At 49.0% G+C, this 26,107-nt stretch overlaps 1 protein-coding gene across 14 annotated transcripts in view; it reads right to left on the bottom strand.

Moving 5' to 3' along the window:
• Positions 1–4,758: 4,758 nt before the first annotated feature.
• Positions 4,759–26,107, bottom strand: part of ptprfa (protein tyrosine phosphatase receptor type Fa) — a 224,410-nt gene continuing 203,061 nt past the window's right edge. For all 14 annotated transcript variants that reach the window (XM_064330628.1, XM_064330626.1, XM_064330630.1 and 11 more), the window contains 11 exons: positions 20,260–20,383; positions 19,845–20,020; positions 17,310–17,429; positions 16,618–16,772; positions 15,341–15,626; positions 13,441–13,619; positions 11,478–11,604; positions 10,928–11,053; positions 8,672–8,826; positions 7,111–7,246; positions 4,759–6,631 (listed from right to left, as the gene is read on the bottom strand). In XM_064330628.1, the coding sequence (XP_064186698.1) occupies positions 6,563–6,631; positions 7,111–7,246; positions 8,672–8,826; positions 10,928–11,053; positions 11,478–11,604; positions 13,441–13,619; positions 15,341–15,626; positions 16,618–16,772; positions 17,310–17,429; positions 19,845–20,020; positions 20,260–20,383 (1,653 nt within the window). In that variant the 3' untranslated portion in view covers positions 4,759–6,562. The remainder of the gene's footprint in view (positions 6,632–7,110; positions 7,247–8,671; positions 8,827–10,927; positions 11,054–11,477; positions 11,605–13,440; positions 13,620–15,340; positions 15,627–16,617; positions 16,773–17,309; positions 17,430–19,844; positions 20,021–20,259; positions 20,384–26,107) is intronic.

Below are 26,107 nucleotides of genomic sequence, written 5' to 3'. Positions count from 1 at the left end.
GAGCTCAATGAAATCTGACCCACTAAGTTCAGCTGGAATGTGAACCAGCTTGCACATTGGGTCCCCACAGACACACTTCCAAAGCAATAGAGGAATCACATAGCAGCTGGCTTTGAAAAATTTCACGTCTGATCTTAAAATACTGGAATTACTCAGACAAGACAAAACCATACAACTGATAGTTAGGTTACAAGTGCACAAAAACATGTATACAATATTCCAAAAGCTACAGAATTCCACTGCAACAATAACAACTTAAATATGCTGACAATAAATACTCAAAAAAAAGTCATAAATGGTTTTTCAAGTAGATATGTTCACAAAAACTGGATGCTATCTCACCATTGTCAAAGCACATGGCAAACAGCCTGTTTTCACCAGCAGCCAAGCAAACATATAGGGGGGCCATAGTGCCTTGATGTGTTTTTCATTAGTGTTAAACATGCATTGCTAGATTGCTAAAGTAGATTTTATTCTACTACACATTTGCAACAGAGATCAAGACCACCGAACCCACTGCACCACCTTTAATTAAAACTGTACGTTTAAATTATGGAAGTTAACAGCAGTACTCTTGCTGTATACTCAGGTATTTGTGAAATTCAAATGTGAGTCTAATTAATATCCAGAATAATTTCCAAAGAAAACACACTCAGCAAACTATTTTTATTGTGAATAGGTTAATGCTCTATATTATAGTTGTACGATGAGCATTATTATTTACATATCAGAGTCATCACCTTCAGAAAACTATTCGGAATAAGCTTGTTATTTTTACAGCTTTATAATGCAAACTGACCTTTATTTCCAATAAGCATTTATCCTAACTCAGACGAACAGACCTAATCAAATCACAGGATTCGGTTAATTTTTTTTCATGAAATTGGGCATATAAAGAAAAATGCAGAAGTATAAATCGTGTTCATCAGATCTGGAGATGAACATGCTTCAAGAAAACTAAGAGAATTATTATGAGGTAAATTTTACAGAAGACACCAGTAATGAGATGACAACATGAGATAATAAAGTTGATGGGCTCTGAGATGACGACCTCTCGCTTGCTAGAACCACAGAGTGAACATGATTCTTTAAGCCACATTTTTGAATGATAAATGTAAAGTCCATTGCAGTTCTCCCATCTTTAAAGGAATTACTTCTTGGGGTTTTAAAAATATATATTATTTTAGTTTTATTGTATGTTTTCAATTGACCCAGACAATGTTTGTGTGCAATGAAGGATTGTTTTGATATTTAGAAATAGAATAGAAACGCAAGCCCTCCTGAACAGCTCTGTAAATTTCAGTGGGTCTAATACCAAGGGATCCATTTTAATGAAAATGACAACTTAAATCATGAGAAATTATAGCTGTGAACTGTATTAACAATTTGAAAAGTATCTGTGGCTGCTGGAATCCAGTTCTCTAAGTAAAGAGGCTTAATAGGGATTAATTAATGGTGTAGAAGTATCACTCTCCAGGCTAATCACATTCTTAAGAGACACTGGCCTAATTAGAAAGGGGATGACATATTTAAAACAACCCTACAGTGCTGGCTCATATCCAATCCAGATGTGAATTACACCGAATGTGTACACTGAGGCAGATAAAACACAGAAATCCCGATGTACAAAATAGTCATCATTTTAATCTGACTATCAAAACTGAAATTGTGTTGAACTGTTAATTGGATTCTCGGTGACCGGTCAATAGTTCAGTCTGAAACTTGCAGTTTCCAGAGCCCAAGGACCAGACCTGTACATTTCTGCCATCCAGTGGTGACTTTGAAGATTTCCCAAAGGACAGGCACGGAAAGATAATTGTTGCATGAAAAATGAATCCACTGGCAAGTCAGCACAGATGAAAGCCTTGGAAAGAATACAGATGAAAGAGAGCAGGAGATAAGGATTTAGAGTAATGTTCTCACCGTGCTAATTATTTGTCCAAAAGCATCTTGCTGACCCTTCACCAATCCGAGTGCTGCATCTCTTTTCTGCTCATCACTTACACACTAATCCCATCTATATTCCTTTCGGCTAGCTTTCCGACTAACTCTTAACCCCCATGTAAAACTGCAATCATAGGGGCTCTCCTGAACGAGTCAGGCATTATTCTTTCACCCTTCAAACTGGCAACACCAAAAGCCCCAGCACCATCACACAGGAAGATGTCCAGTGTTAATTTAACTCTAACAGTGTTAATTAAGCTCTTAACAGATAGTCCCACATTCCAGAGCAGGACCAAATGTTATCTGTGAAAGAGTTGAATTAACACTGTTAGAGTTGAATTAATACTGGACATTTTACTGCGCATACAAGGAAGTCTCGTTTTGGACATGTAAGAATGCAGTTCTCCCACTGAATCATTACGCTAGCTTCCATTCCATTACTTCTAAGCTTGAGGTGGGGCAACTGGATACATGTCAAACATCATAACCACGCCTGGCCATTATTTAAATGGGAAATGTGCAAATGCATACGCTGTAATGGAGAAACAAGGCGAGTACCAGAACCCCGTTACAAAATGCGCCGCGGAATATTTACAACTCCAGAGGGCTGGCGACTGCTGCGCGTTCGTACTTTCTGTTCCTCTGCGGCCTTCCGCGACCTTTATAGCAGATTACCGCCGCGTATCTTACCGTTTATTAATGCTGTGCACATTTTAATCGACTGAGAAAGCAGCGGCTTTGATTTTCCAATCCGCCGGGGGCGAGCCCCGCCCGCACCGAGCTGTAATTGCATCAGATCTGAATCCGATTGAAGTGAGCAGAGCGCATTGATTCCCCTCAATCCGATTACATTTGGGCACGCAGCCAGCCAGTGGATCAGATTCCCGTCCCCCTATCCACGGAGAACAGGCGACGGAGAGGGGAATAAACACATTAAAAATGGAAATCACCTTCCGTTTTGACGAACACCCAGCAACCATAATCATAACAAAACAAATGTCCTCAAAGTGCTAGCAATGAGATGTGAGAAGTTTGACATTGGAATTCACCCCACAATCATTTAGATGTCTGTGTGAGTTGGGAAGCATGCAAGTACATGCATATTAATTATCCACACTGATAATCATTGCCACAGTTTTATTTATAAAATAACGTCTTAATTTCGCAACTGAGGAATAATTCATTGAACACGAACAATGGGGTGTGAGCCAAGGCTGCTGAATATTAATGAAAGACAGATACTGTTGTTTAGTGCTGCATATAGGTTTACACAGGGAAGTTTTCCAGCTGTTTTGACAACAAGCAAAATGTAACAATTCCTGATTTGCATTTCAAGTGACCCATTAAAGGAAATTAAAAATATTACCAGTAAAAAAAAAACAAAAAAACAATACATGATCTTGCATGGATGTGCTAATGGGGACAAAGGCAAAGACCATCCGATTATCCGGCAGATATAAATACCTCCACGTCAAGTTGAGTGCCCTACCGACTATTAGACGTTCAAGATCAGTAATTGGGACATAACGCTCCACTGAAAATGCCTGTAAAATTACAGTGATCACTTCGCTTTGCAATCTTAAATTAACGGGGGAGACGTGCGCAGCCGCTAGGGCTGACTACATGAAGGCCTCAGACGTCAATACGTGACACAAGAGTGCAGGAGAAGGGGCATGTGTTCTGTCCACAGGCTTCATCCTGTCAGAGAAAAGCTTAACAGAGACTCCCAACCCCCAGATTTACTCAGTCTACTACACTGTGTTGACTGAAGGGCACTGAGGAGGAGGGAACTGACCGCAATATTTGACCTATAGTTCCTGCAAACAACTCTTCTCCAATGCAATGAGCGCTGCTTGGAGAATACATCAAAAGCTCTGGTTTCCGGACCTAAAATCTATATGGCATTTAGTCCTCGGTTCACCCTGCGGTGCCTGCTGCCTACGCCGTCAGCAAAAGGGACTGTGCCGCTCGGTTCTGAGGTCGTCTTTATAAACCGCATGCTGGAAGCGGACGATTCTGATTGGGCGCATTATCGCCGTGGGAACATTTGCACTCACAGCATCAGTCAGTAGATGTCTGAACAGGTCCCAGAGTTACATGCATTCTGATGCAAGGCCATCAGTCTGCGTGAGGGCTCGACCAACACGCGCGTAACACGTCCTGTCTGAAAGCAGCCGTTCGATCCTTCGCTATGAAAGGTCTCCCGTTTGGTGAAGCTAGCTAAGCCGAACAGCTGGAACCCGCAACGCGGCGTTCCAAGGGAGTCGTCTGGCGACAATCACATTTTTTTCCACAAGTCAAATTCGACAGCAATCTAGCTTCGATCTGAAGTCTCCCAAGCGCGGAGGGGTTCGACCGCACGTTCGAGGGGTCTTCCAGCACGGCACCTCACTTTGATCCCGCCTCAGGTGGCAAAGCGTAGCGCAGTGCAGAAAGCAGGGAAATCGACCAGACGGCTGCAGGTGACGGGCGGCTACAGCGCCACTTAAGGTACATTAACGGCCTTTGCAAACGGAAGGTCATAAGTTATGACTCATAACACACAGAAGCATTGTGACACTGAATACAGCGTTCTGCTAAGCGGCTAAATATAGCAGCGCGGCGTCATAAAGGGGCTCGGCTGACCCAAGCTCCACCAGGGCTCAGGCCTGGCCCCCAGCCCTTACCTGAGGAGGGGCCTCGAATAGCCATGCAGCTGGACGGAGGGGCGGAGCCTTCGCCCGTCTGTCATCCTGACCTCACAAGTCATTAAGCATGCGCTCACGCAGGTGCGCGCACCGAGCTCCCCGCGGGGACAGAAACATGACAATTGAGTTGTACAAAACCCAATTATTCAACTTTATTAACATGAAGGTCTTTGCAACGTTTTTTTTTTCTTCTCCTTTTTTTTTATTAACAAATAGAAAACAGACTGTGTATACAACAGATTGAACCCCTACAGCACTATGCGTACACAAGGTAAAAACGAACGCGTCGCCGACACCTCCGGCTCCTCGGGTCCAAGCTCGCCTTGCTTCCGCGACTCTACCCATTCCAGAGAAGGAAAGCGCCGATTGAAGTGTAGAAATCCTCCACCGTCCATCTTGTGCCGCTTCGCCGAGCGCTCAGAGGAGACCGTCCGTCTGTGCTTCAGTGAGAGCCGTGTGGTGACACAGGAGTAATAGCATCGTACCGTTACTGGTTCAAGGACAAAGTCCTCGTCGTGATCCCATCGTTGGTTTGTCAAAAAAAAAAAAAAAAAAAAAAAAAAAAAATCCAGGAATATTTGCAGGTGGAATAATTAATGATAGTTAATGCTGTTTCAGGATAGCAAGAACATATGCATATGTATGTGTGTGTGTGTATATATATATATATACATATACATATATATGTATATATATGTACATATGTATATACATACATATGTATATATATGCATATTACATTTAAAATAAAGATAATAGCAAGCCAGTCCAAGGAAGAGGGTTCTCTTGCTTGCTGCAGTATGTCATCGTACATATGACTGGAGTGGAGTATGGCCTCTTGGTTTTCCACTTTTGGGGGAAGGAACAAGCTTCTCCTTCTACTTTGTGGTCTCCGTCATTTTTCCCAACTCAGTCTTGAGCAGGACAGGTGGCGTAAATGAGGGGGGCGTCGCCAGCAGTCGCAGGACACGCCCCCGTCCCCAAATCCCTGTCTTGCGCCACGTGAAAAGGTCTTTAAGCAACGGGTGTCCCTTCTGAAATCACAGTTAACAGCTATCGAGAGCAAAGCTAGAATCTGTACATGGCTGATTTTTTTTTTCATTGGTTAATTCAGTTTTTTTTACTTAATGGGTTAATATGATCCACTAACTCTGGGATATGCTTTTTAAATCTTTTTTTTATATAATTAATCTTTCTATAAAGTACCAGGAAGTGAAAAGGCTTATAAAAGTGTGTCCCCCGTTCCACTGGAAAAGACCAATTATACACAAGAAAAGAAGAAGATTTGAATAATATAATCATGGTAAAAAATAAAATCAACAGCAGCTCAGAGAATAGTGGCTCTCCAGTATTAGTATATACGGACATGCTAAAAATACATGTCCTTTGTGCTAAAATAACCTACAAAAAGTTTTAAAAAGAAAAAATAAAATTAAAAAATAGTACTGGTAATGGAAACACAGGCCCACTAGGCCTTTAAGACTTAGAAAAGAATATAACCAGTGTAAATCATTGTAAAAAAAATCGAAATGATATCATTTCAACAATGGCTATAATAATAATAACAATGGTAATAATAATAATAACGTTGATGATAATGATTATAATAAAAAAGCCCAAATATTATGTGCTACCGGTTGCGTTGCTATGACGAGGGAGGGATGTTGAAGGTTGCAGAGCGGCAACCAGAATTGCTGTTCGAGGCTGTTCTTTTCTGGGGAGGGTTTAGAAGCGATTTCATTGTGCCGGTCCCGGCGGACCGCTTTTGGTGGGAGGTTGGGCCAGCCGAATCTCTGCTCGCGCCCCGCGCCCCGCCTCCTCCGCCGGCTCCCAGCACAGAATCGGGTGGGTGGGTGGGTGGGTGGGTGGGTTTTTGGCTGAGCGGGAGAGAGAGAGAGAGAGAGAAGGGTTCCCAGCTGCCCCGGGAGTGGTTACGTTGCATAGTGATCGAAGCTCCCGAGGTACTCCAGGGCCGCTCTGTAGCACAGCTGATACTGGTCCTGAGGAGGAGAGGACACGGAGAAAACGCTCAGATCCCGAAGACAGCAGTCTTTCCATCCGGGAAAGACGGTAGCGGAGAAATGAACAGACATGTGCAGAAATGTTTCTCCATGACAGACATGCCCCTTTCTTTCTCTGTCAATGGAGTGCCCACCCCTCTCCATCTCTCTTCATGATAGACACACACGTTTGTTTCTCTCTCCATCATTATAGACACACCCCTTTCTTTCTCTCTCCCTTTTGGATCCGCCCCTTTCTTTTCTCTCCATGATGAACACCCCCTTTCTTCTCCTTCCAGCAGGTACACCGAAACTTTCTATCTTCCACTGATGGACCCCTGTTGCTAAAATCTTGTCCATGGATAGACGCCAACCTGTTGTTTAAGACTCTCCATGGTTTAACTCGCCCCTTTCTTTTGCTCTCCCGGGCCTTTCCACCTTTCCTCACGGCTGCGGTGCCCCTTCCCCGCGGGCCTTACCTCCGTCTGCACCATGGCCGGCCGCTGGGTGCGCAGCGTCTTGACCGTCTGGAAGAGATCCACCACGCCCTCGTACCGCATGCGCTCGAGGACGATGCTGAGGGTGATGAAGACGCCAGTCCTGCCCACACCAGCGCTGCAGGAGGGAGGCACGCTTGTTACATATTGTGTGGGACATACATACACACACACACACACACAGACACACAGACACACACACAGACACACGGTGGCAACGAGAGCTACTGAATTCGATAATTACCGTTGTGATATATCGCTCAGCCCTAACACACACACACACACACACGCACGCACGCGCACACACGCACACGCGTACACACACAGTTCAATGTCAGTGCTGATACGGGCATTAACCAAGTGGAAGACGAGGAAAAAAAATTCAGAAAATTACGATGATAATGATCCCAAACGCACCTCATGCAGGTAATGAGCTTGGATCAACCTCCCCAAAAATGATTTCTTCATTTTCAGCCCACTGTTCTCGATTACCTTTATCCCCACGATTTGTGTTGCAACGCTACATTTAGCCGGTACGAATAACAATCAATGCATGTTTGGAGTCGAAAGGTGGTCTGATGATTTCAATAACAGCAGAAGCTCAGAGAAGTGAAACTCAGGCTAAACCGCCTGACCGACCAACCGAGCAAACTACGAACCCAGAAGCAGCGTCAGCAATTTTTAAGCTCCTTATTACACAATACGCAGATTCTCACAGTTACTTATCAGTGAGGCAAAAAAGTGAACATCAAGCAGAAACGAGTCGCGCTTCCCAAGGATAAAAAAAAAAAAAAAAAAAAAACACAAAAACGCACTTCTCCATCACGGATCCACCTAAAGTCAGCGAGTCGGGTGCAAGTCTCCGAGAGAGAGGCACGGTGCAATCAAAACAACGGTATGTTCTCTTGTTCCGGTACAAAAAACATCCGTCAACGTGTTGAGAAACACACTAAAATGCGTGTTACTCAAAATCGATTTACGTTCAGCTGGGTAGTCAGTTTCAGGCTGTGTGTCCGCGGACCGCTACTCCCTTTCAATGTTCCCTCGCGTTGGCTTCAAGCTGCAGTTTGCAATGTTTCGATTTTACACAAGACAGGGAGCATTTTCTGCCAGTTGTTGTCAACTGTAGACGGGTTATTCTAATGCTGTTTTTTTATACTGCGTTTTTTGGACAGGCCGCACTGAATTTAAAAAACGAACGTTCTTGTGAGATCCAGCTTACGGCTTGTTTAATTATTGCTTAACTTACAGCAACAAAATGTGAACTTCCTTAAAGTAAGACAAGAGTAAAGCAAGTAACCGTTTCAATAAATGATCACGGTATAATTAAAATGTGTGTGCTTTGATGTCGCTTTCAAATTTCTGAAGTAGCCCCATTCCCCATAGCCCCATACGGCTCGAGTATTTGAGGTACTTCTGTACACTATCAAGCCAACTGTTCGTGAAGTGAAAGAATGAGCAGCACAGTTTGTGCCAGCTGACTGCTTAAGTCCATGAAGGAACAGCACTGGTATGTGCTGTACATTACACCTGTGCCTCTTACCTGCAGTGCACTGTGATTGGTCCATCCTGTCCGAACTGCTCCTTGGTTTTGTGCACTTGCCCAATGAAATCGATGAATCCCTCGCCCGTTTTTGGCACTCCTTGCTCGGGCCAGTCAGTGAACTGGAACTGGCGAATGGTCCTGGATTGGCCGTCCTGCAGGACCAATGAGAAAGCAGGTCATGAGATCTCAGTTACATGCCTTTTCTCATTTGCCTCAGGTATAACATCAGAGGCGATAAATCCCACTCTGTCCTCTTCATAAAGTGATTTACCTCCAAATACACATTAGTCTTGTGTTCTGTGATACGCTACACAACATGTTAAAGGTGAATTCAACCAAAGATTGGCATCTTAGACAAACTAGATTATCTTTTCTGTACCAATATTATAGCAATGATGCCTTTGTGCAATATCATGCAATAGGAAATTAAGCAGAAACAAGAGATAGTATCCTAGCTTCCTAACAACCACGTATCTAACAATGGTAAATTCTGTAAAATCTGCGGTGGCAGTGCTGCAGTCAGTGACCTCTCTCTCCCTTTTTTCAGTAGCCTCCGCTTCCGCTCTTGTGAACCAAATGGAAAATACAAACACAAGCACGCCAAAACATTTCCATCCATTTCGTTCCCCACAGATGGATAATGGAATATCCTTGTCTGTCATTAAAATCAGTAACAGTTGCGCTCGATGCGCATGTAATCTGAATACAATCGCCCCGCCCATAGAGGAAAAAAAACCTTCACGTTGACGCGAAAGTGCTGATCTCTTGATAAATAGGGCATGTTGGCATTTGACCTGGCAAAATGACCTCATTACCGGTGTCCAATCAGCTCCCCGTCTAATGATATGATGTCATCTTTGCGCTGCTGTCAAATCCACTTTATCCAATTTAGACCCAAAAACTGGTGCCGAATACTGCACACGTACTGAGTTTGAAAAATATACACTTTCCTATAAGAATACATAAATACAGTTTCTGTCGGCGCTCAGTATATTTTGGCTGCTTAGTTCACCAGCAAAATAAATTTTGTTATGTCCTCTGGAGCCTACTGTTTTCACAGTATCCCGCAGTGGCCTGCCATGGTATAACTCTCAGCGCTTAGAAAAGAAAATAAATCCCCTATACTGGGGACAAAGGAGAATTGAAATGCCATTGTGCTGTTTTTCTAAATACCAGACAAAATGGCAGCAACTTGCAGACATCTGACAGGCGCAGAAAGCCAGGCCAAGACAACAGGAAGACCTCTGCAGTGAATGCAAGAATGTCACAGTACAATCTGTCTTCAGCCATATTATATTATTAACTTCAGAACATCTTTACATTGTTCGATAAGACATTTGTCACAGAATGATTAGTCACTATCACTAATTAGGGCACATATTTTGACATTCGGTACAGAGTAAAAAATTTCCAGCACGATCCGGTTTTTGTGAAGGTGTGAACATGCGTTTGCCTATTAGTGCTGCTGTCGGTACAAGAGAGATGCAAGGTCGAGGGAGACTGAAGGTTGTGGACCTTGGGCTGTTGGCAGCACTGCACAGACAATCTCTGGAACATTCTCTAATATGGTCTCTCTCTCCCTCTCTCCGTCTCTCGATCTCCCTCTCTCTTTTCTATCTTTCTCTCTGCCACTGTCTCTCCCTTTCTCTCTCTCTCACACACACACACACAAAGCCAATGCACACACATACATGCATGCACACACACACGTACGCACACACACACACACACGCGCGCACATAGGAATGATTCTTCCCGACCGAGTGCGTGTCTGTAGGTTGTTCTCCATATGGTGTGACACTAACATGTGAAGGGTGACTCTGACACTTCCAGCCTTCTGAGTACCGTGATCTATTTTTAGAGCGAAAAAATTTGTTACATCCCTGGGGGGGTGCTTGATCTCTTGAGCTTCTGTTCCGGAAGATTCCAGCGATGTTACCGTGCACTCAATGTGCCCTACAGATCTGACACATTCTGAAGTATTTGAGTTTACACAAATATACCACTTGAACGTTCAAACAACTTTTGAAGACGTTATAACCGCAGGACTCCTTCCATAACTACACAATTCTTGTGCGCGCTAACCCAAGACACGCTCGTTCATTAAAAGTGCGGTGTACTTCTCTGTATTTTCAGCTCATGGTATCACCAGCAACCTTACACATTTGCCTATAAAATGGTTAGAACACACAGAGTGGCAGAACGGACTGGACCGTTCCCATGGAGAAAAGGGCGGGGCTGGAGGTGACCTACCCGGGCGTCAGTGACCTTGAACTCCCTCAGGATGTACTGGGGCATGTTGTACTCAGCCATGGGGTCCACCACAAAGTACTGGTACCGGGCCGAGCGCTCGGCGGGCCAATACTGATGGCACTTCTCCTGTGAAGAAGATCGCAACGGCACGCGGTCACGATCGGACGCAGACCTGGGTTTGTCTTAAACCGAGCGCGGCCAATCAAACGCCTCCTACTCTGACAGTCGACAGTGAGGTAAGCATGCATAAACGGGGGGAGAAACGGGGCGTTCAGCCCACCCAGGTACATCATTTACCCACGGGCTGTGAGTGAAAAAGTGAGCGCGAACTACGTTTCCATAGCAACAGTCACAGTGATAAGAGACGGGATTTTTAAGGTCGTTGACCGCGGGCGCCAGACGAACCGCCCTCCTCACTGAGCGCGCTCGCCTGCCCAAGGACGCAGGCCTGGCTGAGCGCGCTCAGTGTGGACGGCGGTTCGTCTGGCGCCGCGGTCAACTCAGTGCTCTCGGTCTCCGCGCCGTTGCCGGCGGCGACGGCGGCGCTCACCCTGCCCATCTCCCGCAGCTTGGTCAGCATCACCACGATGGTGGAGTTGTGCTCCCACAGCCCACGCCAGAAGTCCTCGGTGGTCTCCGCCAGCGGCCCCTGCGTGGCGACGTAGGCCTTCTGCTGCCTGCGGAGGCAAGGGGGGAAGAGCACGGTGAGAACCCGCCGGCTTTCGGGCCCCGCGTGGGGCTCCCGGGGGGGCCTACCGTAACGCGTGCTGAGACCCGTGACAGAGCCTGACGCGGGGTAACCGTTAGCGCTGCGCTCGCTCTGATGATGCAACTCAGCGAGGTACCGGCAGAGAATACATTTCCCCTCCCTGTAATTTCACTGAGGGTGCGGCGGCGCCGTGAGCCGCGGTTGCCCTCAGCCACCACCAGAGGGCAGTGCAGCTCTTTTGTAAAAGGCGGCATTGGGCTCGCTGGGTCCGCCCCCACCCCCCCTTCCTCCTTCCTCCCCTTGCGCACAGCTGCAGGTAAACAACTAATGAAGGTGCTGCAGGGGAGGCAATAATGTGCAACTGGGAGATTAAAGCAGCCCTCAGGCCCGTTACCGCACATCACAAAGAGAACCGCAGAGGAGCGGGAGGAGGACGAGGGGAAGGAAGTCTGAGAGCAGGGGAGAGGAAGTCTGAGAGCGGGGGAGAGGAAGTCTGAGAGCGAGAAGTCCAACTTTCCCCTCCTCACTTTCTTTGCTGGAAACCGAAAAGCGGAGACACCGGGCCTCCGCGCGGACGCCTGGGCGCCCCGCCGGCCTTCGGGTTCGATCCCTTCCTCGGGGGGACGACCCCGCCCGGGGCTTTCTGACGGAAAAGCTACGACCGGGCGTTTTCGGGCTTTTAACGCGAGCGACGTGCCGGAACCGCCGAGGGACGGGTTTTTAGGAGCACGCGCCACGGAATAAAGTGGAATAAAACCTAACGGAAGGGTCCTGGAACAGACCGGTCAAGAGACGTTCCCTCGCGGTTTGAACCTGACGGGCCTTTTAAAACACGACGCTCCGCTCGGCCTAAAATGCACCGTGCTCCGGTACGGGTGTCATCTGATGGCTGAATGAGTATTTAGTAGCGTATGAACATTAGCAAGGTTCCCCCGAAACTCAAATATCTAAAGCGTGCCCTTTAAAAAAAAAAAGCACCTTAATTACCCTATAGCGATTACAAGGCCAGTCAACCACTTTAATTTGCTTAGGGGCCCAGCCAGCCAACCGGAATTAAAGCGGAGCACAAAAAAATCATGTAGCGCCACAAAATGGGGAAACCAAATTCAAGCAAAATTTCATTAAAATATCCACTTAGGGGATTACCGTAATGACGGGATTTAGATATTTAATAAAGGACAGGGTGTCCCAGGGGTGGTGTTCATTGAGGTTTTAGGGGGCAGTAATTGGGATGAGCCTCTGCGGTTGTTCCTGCAGGTTCCGGTTAGAAAGAGTGACACATCTCATTCGGGCATTATTACATCAAGCGTTATTACATTAAGGAGGAAAAAACACCGCTCTTCTGCCTCCTACTCTCTCTTCGGCATTGAAATGAGCGATAACTCGGAAACGAGCGGCGTCGGGGATGAGAAAGCCCGTCGGACAGGTAAAGCGCCGAGCCGGACCGGCGAACCCGAGGGAATGATTAACGCTCCCACGCTCGGTTGAAGCCGGGGGCGGAGGGAGCGCTCGCAGGCCGGCAGCCGTAATGACGGCCAATCACTTCGCTCAAATTATTCTAATTAAGTTTGTCATAACAAAGCCGAAGCAGGAAAAACAGAAACCAGGAAAAAAAAAAACGGGCGTCGTTCATTTCCCAGACGAAACGAGCGGAGAGGGGTCCAGGCCGCCCCCCCCCACCCCTCCCCGCCGATAGCGACTCCGCGGCGGCCGCTAATCCGATTACTCTGGATCGAAAAGGTGGTTTGGCGAGCGTGAAAAGCTCCGCCCCCCCCCCCTAACCCCCCCACTCTGCCGAGCGCACCTGTATCCGTCGATGAAGCTGGCGTTGATGTAGTCGGAGCCCTCCACGCCCCGGATGGGCTGCAGGCACACGCGGGTGGACTCGAAGGGCATGATGTTCACCAGCCGGTTCTTGAACTTGTTGCAGGGCAGGTTGGCACTGATGAATCTTGAGGTATGCGCTTTGGAATTCGCCAGTCTCTGTCGGGAGGGTTTTGGGTGGGATCGTTGGGCAGGGAGGAGAGAAACGCAGAGACACAGTGAGCGTTGGGCAACTTAACCCTTGTGTTGCCGCAGACCAGAGTGCCTGCTTTTCTTCAGTCTACACCACTTGTATTTACAACAAAACACACATCATAATAGATTTCTTTGCAGTAAAACGTGTGCCATTTAACTTTGATTATGACTTCTGATTTCATAACCGCAGGGTTAGAAAATACCCATAAGACTTTGTACTCTGATGGTGTACCACTTTAATAAAAATGTAATTAAAAGGCCAATGTTTAACTTTTTCTAAGGGTAGGTTTTCACAGGAAAAGTAATCAATTTTCATGCTGAAATAAGCAAATTCTGGTCATATGCACTGCTGTTAAAGGCAGGATAGGGTCATTTTTGACCGGAGGACAACAGGGTTAAAAACGCTTTTATGCTGAGAGCACATTAAGGAGCTGGAAGCTGCAACTCATCTTCTGGTAATGTTGCAAGAGACAAGTTAAGAGTTAAGATCCTGTTTGGGGGCTCTGGGATGCCCAGAACTATCACGGGCCTGACAAATGAAAATCCCTCGAGTCCCTTGTTCAGAAACGAAACCCCTTTTTCACGTGCAAATTTTGCGTACTACACAATAAGAGAAAAAGACGCTGACAGTGACGTGAAAATGCACAGTTAAACGCATTTAACACTTTTCGGGGTAGCCGTATTCAGAAAGGAAACGCACAATGGCGCCAAAAAGATAAACGAACAACTCGCCTCCCTCTGCGTTTGGGTAGACGGGCCCTGCCGAGCGTGCCGCCCTAACGCGTGCGTTCTGCCGCACGTCAGGCGAGCGTCAATCCCAGAACCGCTGGCGAAACACGTTCGCGGGAGGCCCGGCGTCCAGAACCTCGTTATACCCGCCTCGGATTCGCAATCACCCCGCTCGCCGATCGAGTCTGATCCGTGTAATCTGGGGCTGCTGCGCGGACCCCGGGAAGATGGCGGGAGGCTTTTTTTTTTTCCCGGAGCGGCGTAGAGCAGCGGGAGCGCCCGCGGTGTGGAGCGGCCACACCCCCTTTCACAGGGCAGAGCTGCTCCCACGCCGCGCCCGATTGGCTCTCTCCTTTCTCCCCCCCTCTCCGCCCGTTCCTTTCGACGAGCCCGCAAAAGCTCGGCGGGCGTTGACGCGGGAGCGCTCGACCGTTTCATGAGAGAACGGGGAGGAGCGGTTACATATGAACCGCTTCCATGTGAGAGCCGGTTTTTACACACGTCTTCTGCGCGAGGTTTTTTGCGCAAATTAGGACCTGGCGCAGCTGTGGCCGTTTCGTTCCGGACGTCCTGTCTGCGAGCGTGTCTCGGCTTCTGGCATCGTTTCACCTCGAACATTTGGTCTGTTCGCGATAAAAGCAAACTCAATCCATTTCAGGGCAGAGGAAGTCCAGGAGAATCATTGGGAATCAATAAGTAAACAAACAGTAAACGGAGTCAGGAAGGTTAAAGTTTAGCGGCTAGAGATTAAGGCTAAGGCTAAGCCTATATACCTTGCCCCGAGAGTTGTTCCTACAGGGGTACGAATCACCTGGATAATTACCTCGATTATTAATTACCCCCAGATAGCAGTGCCGCTAACAAGACAACCAGGGGCAAACAAGAGACCTCCCTGGGAAAGGGCGCGGTGAAGCCGGGGAGAACCTCGTCTGGCTTCCCGGCGGAGCAGCTGTTACCTTGAACTCCAGCTCCATGGAGGTGACGGTCTCCCCGGGCGGGACCTGGGTGAGCTTCTGGATGTGGGCGTAGAGGTTGCGGGCGGGGACCTCGGTGTTGCCGCAGGTGGCGGCCTCCAGCAGCGCCTCGTGGATGAAGATGTACTGGTCCTCCGTCTGCACCATGTAGTTGCGCTGGGAGCGCATGCAGGTCACGTGACCGTAGATGTCCACGGACTGCTCGTGCTTCATGCGCTCCAGCATGGCCTCGATGACGATGAAGCAGCCCGTCCGGCCCACGCCCGCACTGAGCACACACACAGACACACACACACACACACGTATGTATACATGCACACACACAGATACACACACACACACACACGTACGTATACATGCACACACACATATACACACACACACACACACACGTGTACGTACACACGCACACACACACACACACGCACACACAGATACACACACACACACACGTACGAACACACTCACACACACACACACACACGTACGTACACACACACACACACACACACACACACACGTACGTATACATGCACACACACACACACACACACGTACGTATACATGCACACACACAGATACACACACACACACACACGTGTACGTACACACGCGCACACACACGCACACACAGATACACACACGTACGTATACATGCACACACACACACACACGCACACATGCATAAGCACATATGCACATGTGCATACACACACACAAACACACACACACACACATACACACACACACACACACACATACGTACACACGCACACGCACACGCACACACACACACACACGTACGTACACACGCACACACACACGTACGTACACATGCACACACACACGTACACACGCACACACACATGTACGTATACATGCACACGCACAGATACACACACACACACACACGTACGTATACATGCACACGCACAGATACACACACACACACACGTGTACGTACACACGCACACACACATACACACGCACACACAGATACACACACACACACGCACACATGCATAAGCACATACGCACATGTGCATACACACACACAAACACACACACACACACAAATACACACTTGGTTACTCAAGGGTAACAATGCTCTGCAAGCACTTATAAAGACTCCCATAGCATTAACGATACACACAGACACACTCACGTTACGACGGAACAGCTCACAGTGAATGGCGAGGGTAACTACACACCTGATCTGCATGCGGAGGGCGAAAGGGGCGGGGCGGGGCGGGGCCTACCTGCAGTGCACCACCATGGGCCCGGCGTCGGGCGGGTTGCAGGCCTTGACCCTGCGCAGGAAGGCCAGGATGGGCGTGGGGTACTCAGGCACTCCGTGGTCGGGCCAGGCCATGAACTGGAACTGCCTCACCTCCCTCTTCTCGCTGGAGCCGTTCTGTCGCAGCGAGAGAGGGCACGCTCAGACCCCCACCTTCCCACTTACATCCACCCGGCAGGGCGTTCAGTTTCCCCTCCGCCCGTTTAGCTATCAACGCTTTAAAGGTCTAACATCACACATATGCAATTACAACGTTCTTCACTGAACATTCTTATTATTGTAACAATAGCTACCGGTTGAAAGCAATGGAGTTCTAGAACACTGACCTAGAATTTTGCAGAAACATTCTAAAAAAACCTACACTTCAAAGAGTCAGTCCAAGCCTGAAGGTTAAATTGGCAGGATCTTGTACGCGCAACATTGGTCACAAATGGTAGAACAGCGCGGATTGGACTGGAGGTGAAAATGAGGCAGGCAAGAGGCAGGAGGCAGACGAACGGTGAGCATCGGGGATTTCCCATCGCTCTCCTGCACGGTGGGAATCTGTACCCCTCTGAGCCGCTGCTCAGACACTGTGTAATTCTGGGATCCGGCCCACGGGCAGAAACGGGAAGCGCGTACCCGAAGCGCGGGCTGGCGGTGGCGGGAACGTACCTTGTAGAGGGCGAAGGTGCGCACGCTGTAGGTCGCCAGTTCGACCGTGTCCAGCATGGTCACCTGGATCATGCCGTAGGTCTCCGTTCCCCGGCTGGGCCAGTACTGGTCGCACTTTACCTGCAATGAACGTGAACGTGTTACGGACAGCACGACCGCTGATGAAACATAGAGTGCCCAACCGTTCGGTCTCACATCAATAACGTGGTGTAAAAGGCAGGTTCATCATCATCATCATCACCATCACGACCACCGCCACCATCATGGGGATTTAGCAGACGCTCTGATCCAGAATAACTTTCAGTATCTATTGATGTAGCTGGATACATACAGAGGCAATTCAGGTTTAGCACAACAGCAGTGTCCTACTTGGGAACTGAACCTGTGACTTTCAGGTTACGTGCCCAGTTCCTTTCCCAGCATACCACGCTGCCTCAAAAGTACCCGCTCACATCACAGCGAAGCGAGGGACAGCAGGCGGACGCGCTTCTGTCGCCGCTAGTTACCGCTCCGCGTTATCCGAGCGCTCGGGGTAGGGGGGGGTGTCTTTAACTAGGGGTGGGACAGGTGGTGGACAGCTTGAGCGGCTCACGCACCACTGCACCCCCTCCCTAGCCCGGAGGGGCTGGGGGAAGAGCGGGCAGCTTGCTGGAGCCGGGGCCACGCCCGGGGGGGGGGACGTAGGGCGGCATCCCGGCAGATGGGCGCATCGCGCTACGGAGGCTCCGCCCCCCCCGAGGCCATGGGCCACGTCTGCACGCCCCTCAGCTTCCTCTTTATCCTCTCGCGTCTGATTGGTTCTGGGTGGCAGCGAAAGGGAAAAGGGATGAGGGTGGGGGGTGGGGGGGGGCGGAGCCTAAGGACCCAAAGCGGCACGCCGCGCGCGAGTGCTGGATCGGCGGAATTATGGACCCATAAATCCACGGCACAAAGACTCCCATCAGCCCCGGTAACAGAAGGGCAAAGCAGGCGGAAAAATCGGCACTAAACCCAGGCCATTTCTCTCCGTTTGCCGGGGGACACCAATCTGAGAAAACACCTGTCATTTTGTACCGCGTATTGCCATTTTCAAAGTGCAAAATGTCCGGAAAACTACAAATGCTTATTCTTGACTCCTAGGACGGCGTTGTCATCGCGCAGACATATTTTAGTGCAGTAAGGTAATGGCGCGCCATTCGCAATAGCAGAGACGAGAGAGGACAGGCAGTGCAACAATTGAGTCAAACGAAAAATGGAAAAGCACCACGGTCTGAACTGTTTCCCGTTATCGGCGAAGGCTGTTGATTTTGCGGGCGCGACCGACGCTGTTAGTCAAGGTCTTAAGTCACGTGGCGGAACATACTGGACAGGTGGCATCGCCAAAGGGTGGCCAACGTGCTGCCCCTCTCTCGCAGCGGCTGCTGTGGCGTTTCCTGTTTACTCTCCGTGGAAACGTGTCTTCTGTCGCTTAGTCACTGACAGAGGGTGGGGTCACGGAGGCGGAAATGTGGGCGCAGGGATGGGGACGGGCGGCTTGCCCGGGCCGGTCCACTCCACCGAGTGGGCCAGCAGGGGGTCAGAGGTCACTGAGCCCCGATTGGCGCCCCCCCGTGTCTTTCCCCTGTCTGCAGAGAGGAGAGGGGAGCGGGGTTGTGCGCAAGTTCAAGGCTTCGTTCCAGCACTTAAAAGAACGGGGGGGTGGAACTGTGCACCGACCTAACAGGACCGCAATAATGAGAGTGTCAAAACCCGGAGAATCCCAGCAGATCAGCACCTCACGGATGCGGAGCACAGACGGCCGCGGTACGGGGGGGGGGGGTCAGGCTTCTTTACCCTGGCTAATGCCGTGGAGGGAAACGCACTGCGCCGTCTTGCCGGGAATAAATATCAATCTACCTCCTAATTGACACGCGCTGCTCCAGCCAGATGCCTCCCCCGCGGTTATTAATGATGTCAGAGGTGGGATGGCCCGGGCTAACGGACAAACAGGCCGGGGCTGCACTCGGACTCCAGAACCTTCTCCACCCCCCCCATCACCTCCCCCCCTCTCTAAAGAGGCCTCATTATCCACCTCACGACTCGCGTCTGCGTGGGCGCGCAGTCCTGCCGCTGCCTGCCAGCCGATGCTGCGTCAATAAAGATATTTATTTAGTGTAAACGGGGTCCTCCTCCCCACCCGCTGACACATTTGTTCTGCGCCTCCCCTATCTCCAGCCTGACCTTACGCTTATCGCGAAGATCTCAGAGCACGGCGTTTGTAGATAGCCTTTTCCGGCCTAAGCGTGTTTCCCGTGCCCAACGGTCGCGCCTCCACGGTCACAAAACGACATTTAACGTCGGCACAGAAACCGTCCTCCCCGACGCCGAGAGACTGATTCCCGCAGACAGAACCAACGCGAACCAGTTACGCCGATATAATTAACGAACCGGGTTTAAATTATTTTCCCGAACCATCCGACTCAAAATGAAGTTGACCTCAGTGGCGAGCGAAACAACAAATGCGGGATGTTAGCGCCGCCCCCCCCCCCCCCCGGACGTTTGACGGCCGGCACTTACCCGCGACTTCTCCTCCAGCCGGGTCATCATGACGACGGTGTTGGTGCGCTGCTCCCAGACCATGCGCCAGAAGTCGCTCAGCGTCTCCGGCAGGGGGCCCTGCGTGGCGATGTAGGCGTTCTGCTTGTGGTAGCCGTCGATGTAGTTGGCGTTGATGTAGTCGCTTCCCGGCACGCCTGCGGGGGGGGGGATGCCGACAGGGAACGTCAGTGGATAGTGGGGTTGGGGGATGGGACGAGTGTCGGGGCGTGTTCACGTCTGAGCTGCGGCAGTTTAAAAATTGACTGGCGCGCTGACCAGGCTAACTTCCCTAGCGTGTATGCCGGGAAAGCGTTGAGTCTACCAATACCGCGTAGGTGCTGACGTCACCCTTCTGACCCAGTCATAGGGGAGGGGGGGGTGGGGGGTTGCTCACCGTCTACTGACGCAAGGATGACTCTGGAGTGGTCGTAGGCGATGACGTTGGCGTAGCGGTTCTTTGGCTTGTTGACCTCCAGGTTGGAGTTCTCCCAGGTGAACTGTTGGCCGGGGTCAATGGACTGCGGGGAGACACAAAAACAGAACTGAGGAGACTCATCGACACCGTGGACAGTGTTGGGCAGCCGCAAGTCAGATATCAAAAAAACCTCTGACTCAGAGCACAGGGAGCAGGTCTAGATCGTTTACAATGGCGTACAGCAGAACCCTCTGCCAGCATCACTTCACAAACACCTTCATCAATGCTGACTGAAGGTCACCATCAATGCAGCGCTAACAAATAAAAACGGAAGTCCGGCTATTTAGATATGCACAGGAACATTTTAACGAGCATAAAAAAACCTTTGTTTTTCTTTCCTTAAAGGGAGAACAGACGGACCGCCCTCCTTTTGCATCCGTCGCTCTATTCAGACAGGTAGAACGCAGAGAGGGTAACAGACAGGAGAGGGATTGCGGCTCAGAAGGTTCCGGAGCGGGGGGCACTCGCGTACGGCTCGAGATTCCGCCGCCCTACGGACCGAGCCACACGCTCGGTTTTGTAGGCTTCCTTTCGGTGGTTGGGAATTGCCGAGGGCAACTTCGTGCAAGGTCTTCCTGCTCTGCGAAAATCGCTCCGACAACGGATATCTCGCCAGGAGTATCTGTCCGGATATAGAGACCGTGAGATATAGAGAGCCAGATTTCCCAAGGAAATAGTCACGGGCAAAAAAACGCTCGCTAAACTGAGGGTCTGCTGCGATCACGCACACCGACACATTAACCGCCAATTAACTAGAACTCGTCCAAATTATGAAGCACCTCCTCAGTTTTGTGGTTGGACATGCCCCCCAAAAAAGGATGCAAAACAGTACAACAGTATGCGTACATGTCCAGATTACGAGGTCCCAAGACAACAAGAAGAAGCAACCAGACACAAGTAGTGAGGCAATGAGAAAGAAATCTTAAATCAGAAAATAGAGGAAATGGCTAACATGGTACAGCGTCACAATGGCTTGTTACAGCAAAGGAATACAATACCAACAGAAAGGAGAAAAATTTGGAGCACTTACACAAACAAAAGTAAATTTGTTAAGCAAAACCAAAATGAACTGTAGATGCTTCAAAGAAAAGACGGCATTGTTGATAGGCAGTGGCCAAATGAGAAACTTTCCCACAGCGTAATGCTGGCGAAAGGCACAGGCAGCGATCTACCAGAAAAAAAAACACATTAACACTGACGGAACAATCCCTGCAAAACGAGCTGTGGGGGCGGAAGGAAGTGATGTGGCAGAACTCCTCACTAAACACCCGAAGGTAAAACTGCATTCACAATCCAGCCTGTGCCCTGCGAACGCATACACACAAAACGGCAACTGATTAAATACAGAGCTGCGTTTTTATACTGACTGTTGCCTGACAACAGATTGGTCAACTGAAGTCCTGCATCTTTACAGTAAAACAAATATACTTTATAATGATGATAATAATAATAGCAATAATAATAATAATAATAACAACAACACGTGATTTGTAGAAAAATGTATGTGTAGATTGTCAGGACAAAACGTTGAGTACCGCAGACAGTACAGTAATAAAACTGGATGCAAAATGCATTCAACAGTAGGCCACTCTGACAAGATCCAGATGCAAAGAAATGTTGAGAGCAGCCTCACCATAGCAACATCACACTGACAGGGAATTTGATTTCTGGGTGCATGCCTAATTTCCACTTTTATATCTCCCAGGAGTAAGATTATTGTTTGGCTGTGCAACCTAGGCTGTATCGCTGCGCTATTTTCTGTTCAGTTAACCAAAAGAGGGAAAAATTCTTGGATTTTCTCTTGCTTTTGTCCTCTGTGTCTCCTTGGCTCTGATGGCTGCTGCCATGCTTGGGAGAGAAAGAACTCCTCATTAACCAACCTTTTACTTTTACAGTACATGAGCTGGGCCATATCAGCAATAAGTAAATTACCACCTGCTTATAGGAGTTCTTAAACTTCAAAGAGGAGGGCCACAATTAAGGCACACTTTAGTAAATTCTATAAAATACTCAATTTACAAAATCTCCACCCTGTTTTAGCATATACATTCCTGATTATACACACACACATACACATATTCATCAACATATTTATTACTTATCGAAAGAGAAGTCTCAGAGCGGCACAACCCTTGTAAATCAGATCGGAAGAGTGATTTTGACCCATTGCAACTGTTTAGTAAATCCGAAGTAGATTCAGCAGCGACTACCCCTGCATTCAGAAAGCAGTCACAATCTTTCCGTAAATCTGTCCCAGGGCCTCTAGAGAGAAAACCCGTGACAAAGGCCTCCGAGCTGCCATCTTCAGGTACCTGTTGGCCACAGTTTCCATGGAGATCTCCTTCCCGCTCAGCCTCTCTCAAGTCCCAGCCACAGAGAGCGAGAGACAGGATTCACATAATTCATTCAGGGGGCCAAGGTTACAACAAAATACACTTTGGGTCAACCTAAATCTTTTTTAAAAGTCACTGAGCCAGTGTTTTGGGTTAGCAGAGATGACCTTTTCTCTAATCTTTTCTCTAGCAACCACACAATGAAAATAATCCCATAAAGGGGTGTTTGCCAGTTAAAGATTGTGCTTCTGCATATATATATATATTTATTTATTTTTTATTTTTTAATCAAAATTATTTCATGCACTGTAAGTCACCGTAGGCCAGGGCATCTACTGAAAGTCAATGAAGCCAAGGGCCAAATCCAAGGTTATCAAACGAGGAAGAAAAAAAAAACAGATGCATCGATCAAAGGGTTTCTGAACACGCTCTGAATGGCTAGCCCTACCCGACATGGATGCAGTGAGTAAGCGCCGCCATTTCTGACACCGTGGAAAATAAATCCCTGATTGCAGCTCGCGGCTGGGGACAAAGTGCTTCTCGGCAATTAGCCTGGTGATTGGCACCGGTCCCATGCATGCTAGCGCGTAAGACGGCGGGCGTGCAATTCAAACGCTACTTACGACTCGAGCGCTCTTTTCTCCGCGGGATAATCTTTATTTATAAAGGTGTGGGGAGGGGAGCCGCTCAGAGAGGCCTGACACCGCTGAGCAGTCTTTTTTTTTTTTATGAACGGTGACAGAGTCTTGACAGGAACTGAGCGGAAAAGGTAAAGAAAATGAAGCTTATTTCCCTGTCAGCCATCCTTCAACAAAGTGCTATGAACCCCCCGTCCCCCCACCCGCCCTCCACCCCCTTCATTCGCACAAGGCGGGCCATTTTTCCCCCGGTAAGGAGGTGAAGCTGGTCGAAACCCGAACAGGCCCCCCCCCCTTGCTATAGGTGAGAACCATGTTTTTTTCTGTCAAATTTCTGTCAATACTTTGCATCCGACAGATTCTAAGTTCGAGCAGTTTTGCCGTGCTTTCTTGATAAATGCTCTAGCTTTTGTTGAAATACATGATCAAGTGAGCTATGTTCTTTGTGAATGATTAAAGTCATTGCTGCTTCTTGCCCTCCATTAAATTTACCGGCAAACACCTTTTTCGGCGCAAAGCTAAACAGGGAAAGCATCGAGACGCTCTCGGACTTGGATGCAACACAGGAGTTCTTTCCTGATCCAGGACAGTAGGCAGAAAACTTTTTCTCGCGTAATTTTGATGGAGGCGGGATCCTCAAGTTTATCACTGACCATTATTCAGGTCTGCATTCACCTTCTGGGGTGCCTTCGGCTTTAAATGCCCCACGTACTGCGGCCAAAGCACCGTTACAAAATCTACTGCCTACCCAACGCCTGTTTTGGCCCGCAGTAAACTTGGGCATTTTGTGATTATAACGAAGAAATCAATCTGAAAGTTCCGGAAGGTTGCATATCAAGACACTTGGGGGTGCACAGTACATTACATTTTATTGTTATATTTCTCTAAAAAAAAAAAAAAAAAATTCTGTAATGGATTTTCGGAACTGCAAAAACAGCATGCTGACATTATGTTACAGTACAATGAAAGGTAGAAAAAGCTAAACATACTTGCATTCCATACCATTAGACTTTCTTTTACTCTAAAAGTAATGCAGCTGTACGGATTTGTAAGGATTGTTTGTATGGAATATATGCAGCAAGTATTAATGCCTACGCTGGGATTCCTTTCTTAATGCACAGAAAGGATTGGCGATTGAAAGGTTGGACTAACCTCGGCGTTCGCAAAGGGTGCCGAGACCTAGTAAAACAAGACGCAGACAATGAATGATTTAAAACCCTGCCGCGTTTCCCGCCACTGCTCACACCGACGTTCTGGAAAGTTCCGTGCCTCGCGCCGATAATAGCGATAATGGAGAGATGGGCAGAGCCTGCATCCCATTTAACAGGCTGTTAAGTAAAGCTTCTGCAGTCCCAGTTTGACAAATATTGCGCATTACTGCTAATGTGCCTGCGGGACACGAGAATTACTTCCCCCCTTCTCGTCACCGGGAATCACGCCCGCGGTGCGTCAAACCCGTTCCCCAGAGACGCGGAGTCACCCTAAACAACGACACGAGGGCCGCTACAGCGGAGAGCGCCGTCGTCTCCCAGAGCTGGTTCCGCATACGTCTCCACTGGCGCTGCGCGACGGACAAACGGAACTTTCAGAAATTCCGGAATCGACGTTTCGCTTGATTCCGACGCTGTTAATTGGCTAGCGACACGCTCCGTTTCTAAACCACCTGCGCTTTCGACAGGAGCTGGCAGACCGGCCGCCGAGATCGAAGGGATATTCCCTTCTCATTCCGAAAGTCAGAGGAAATGATTCCGGCTGTCTTCGGATAAGGTGCCTCCTAATGGAATTCCAATGCGCGTATTTTCAACCGTAGCTGTCAGTGCTATTTCTTTTCACTCCCCACCCCCCACTCCCCACCCTCCCTCTGCCAGGTTGCTGATGAGTCCTACCAATGCTGGTCTGGCTCCAATCCTCCACCTCCACCCCCCCCCCCACCCCCCTCCCTAGCATGATTACGGCCTGCCAGCCCGAACGCACAGCGGCGGCAGCGCCCTGGGACGAACGCCCAGATCAATGAGGGCTGACAGGCTGTACAGGTGAGCGTCTGGGAGGCATTGTTCGCGGCGGCTCGTCGCCCAGAATAGAGCCTGCCTCACGAAGCAGCCAGGAGCCGCTATTTTAGGCCGAAGCCGCGCGCGTGAAGCCAAATCAATACGCAGACGGAAAAAAAAATTCTCAGAAAGCAGTCCGGCTGCTGGTTTGGCGAAGGAGGCGTTGGGAGAAGCTCGGGTGACAGCGCGCTTCGGCCAATTCCGCTCGCGAACGTCCAGGAAAGGTCTGCCTTTTTTTTTCCTCGTTTTTTTTTTTTAACAGCTCCGTTCTTCGACAGAATCCCGCGGCGCCAGGGGGAGACAGATCTACGTCTTCATTAGGAGGCGATTCCGTTCTCGGGAAAGGCCGATTAAGACCGTCCCGGTCTGGAAGCATTCATTACCGACACGGCTGCTCGGGCTAACGGCTTCCTGTACCCTCAGTTCCCGAATTTGTCAGCTCCGTGCGATTAGCCCTCTCCGAGCACGTGGCCCCCGTGTGTTGTATACATGCTCTTAACGAAAGGCATCGAGATCCCTGTACGGAGGAGGAGGGCTGTTCAGGAGCAGGTGCCGAACCCGGCCGCAAAGAAGAAAAAACAAAAAAAAAAAACCCCAGCGCAACTACCTCTCTTAACTTGCCACATCCTGTAAGGCTGAGAAAGCGAGCCAGACAGGATATGCGGACAGGCGGAGGCTGCACGCACGCCAAGGACTTTGTCACCTTCCTTACCGCACGGCAATTACCTCTGACAAATTACAGGCACTT

Source organism: Anguilla rostrata, chromosome 4 (assembly GCF_018555375.3).
Source record: "Anguilla rostrata isolate EN2019 chromosome 4, ASM1855537v3, whole genome shotgun sequence".
Classification (NCBI taxonomy): domain Eukaryota; kingdom Metazoa; phylum Chordata; class Actinopteri; order Anguilliformes; family Anguillidae; genus Anguilla; species Anguilla rostrata.
The sequence above is the reverse complement of the archived record's forward strand: the minus strand, read 5'-3'. Positions and strand labels throughout refer to the sequence as shown.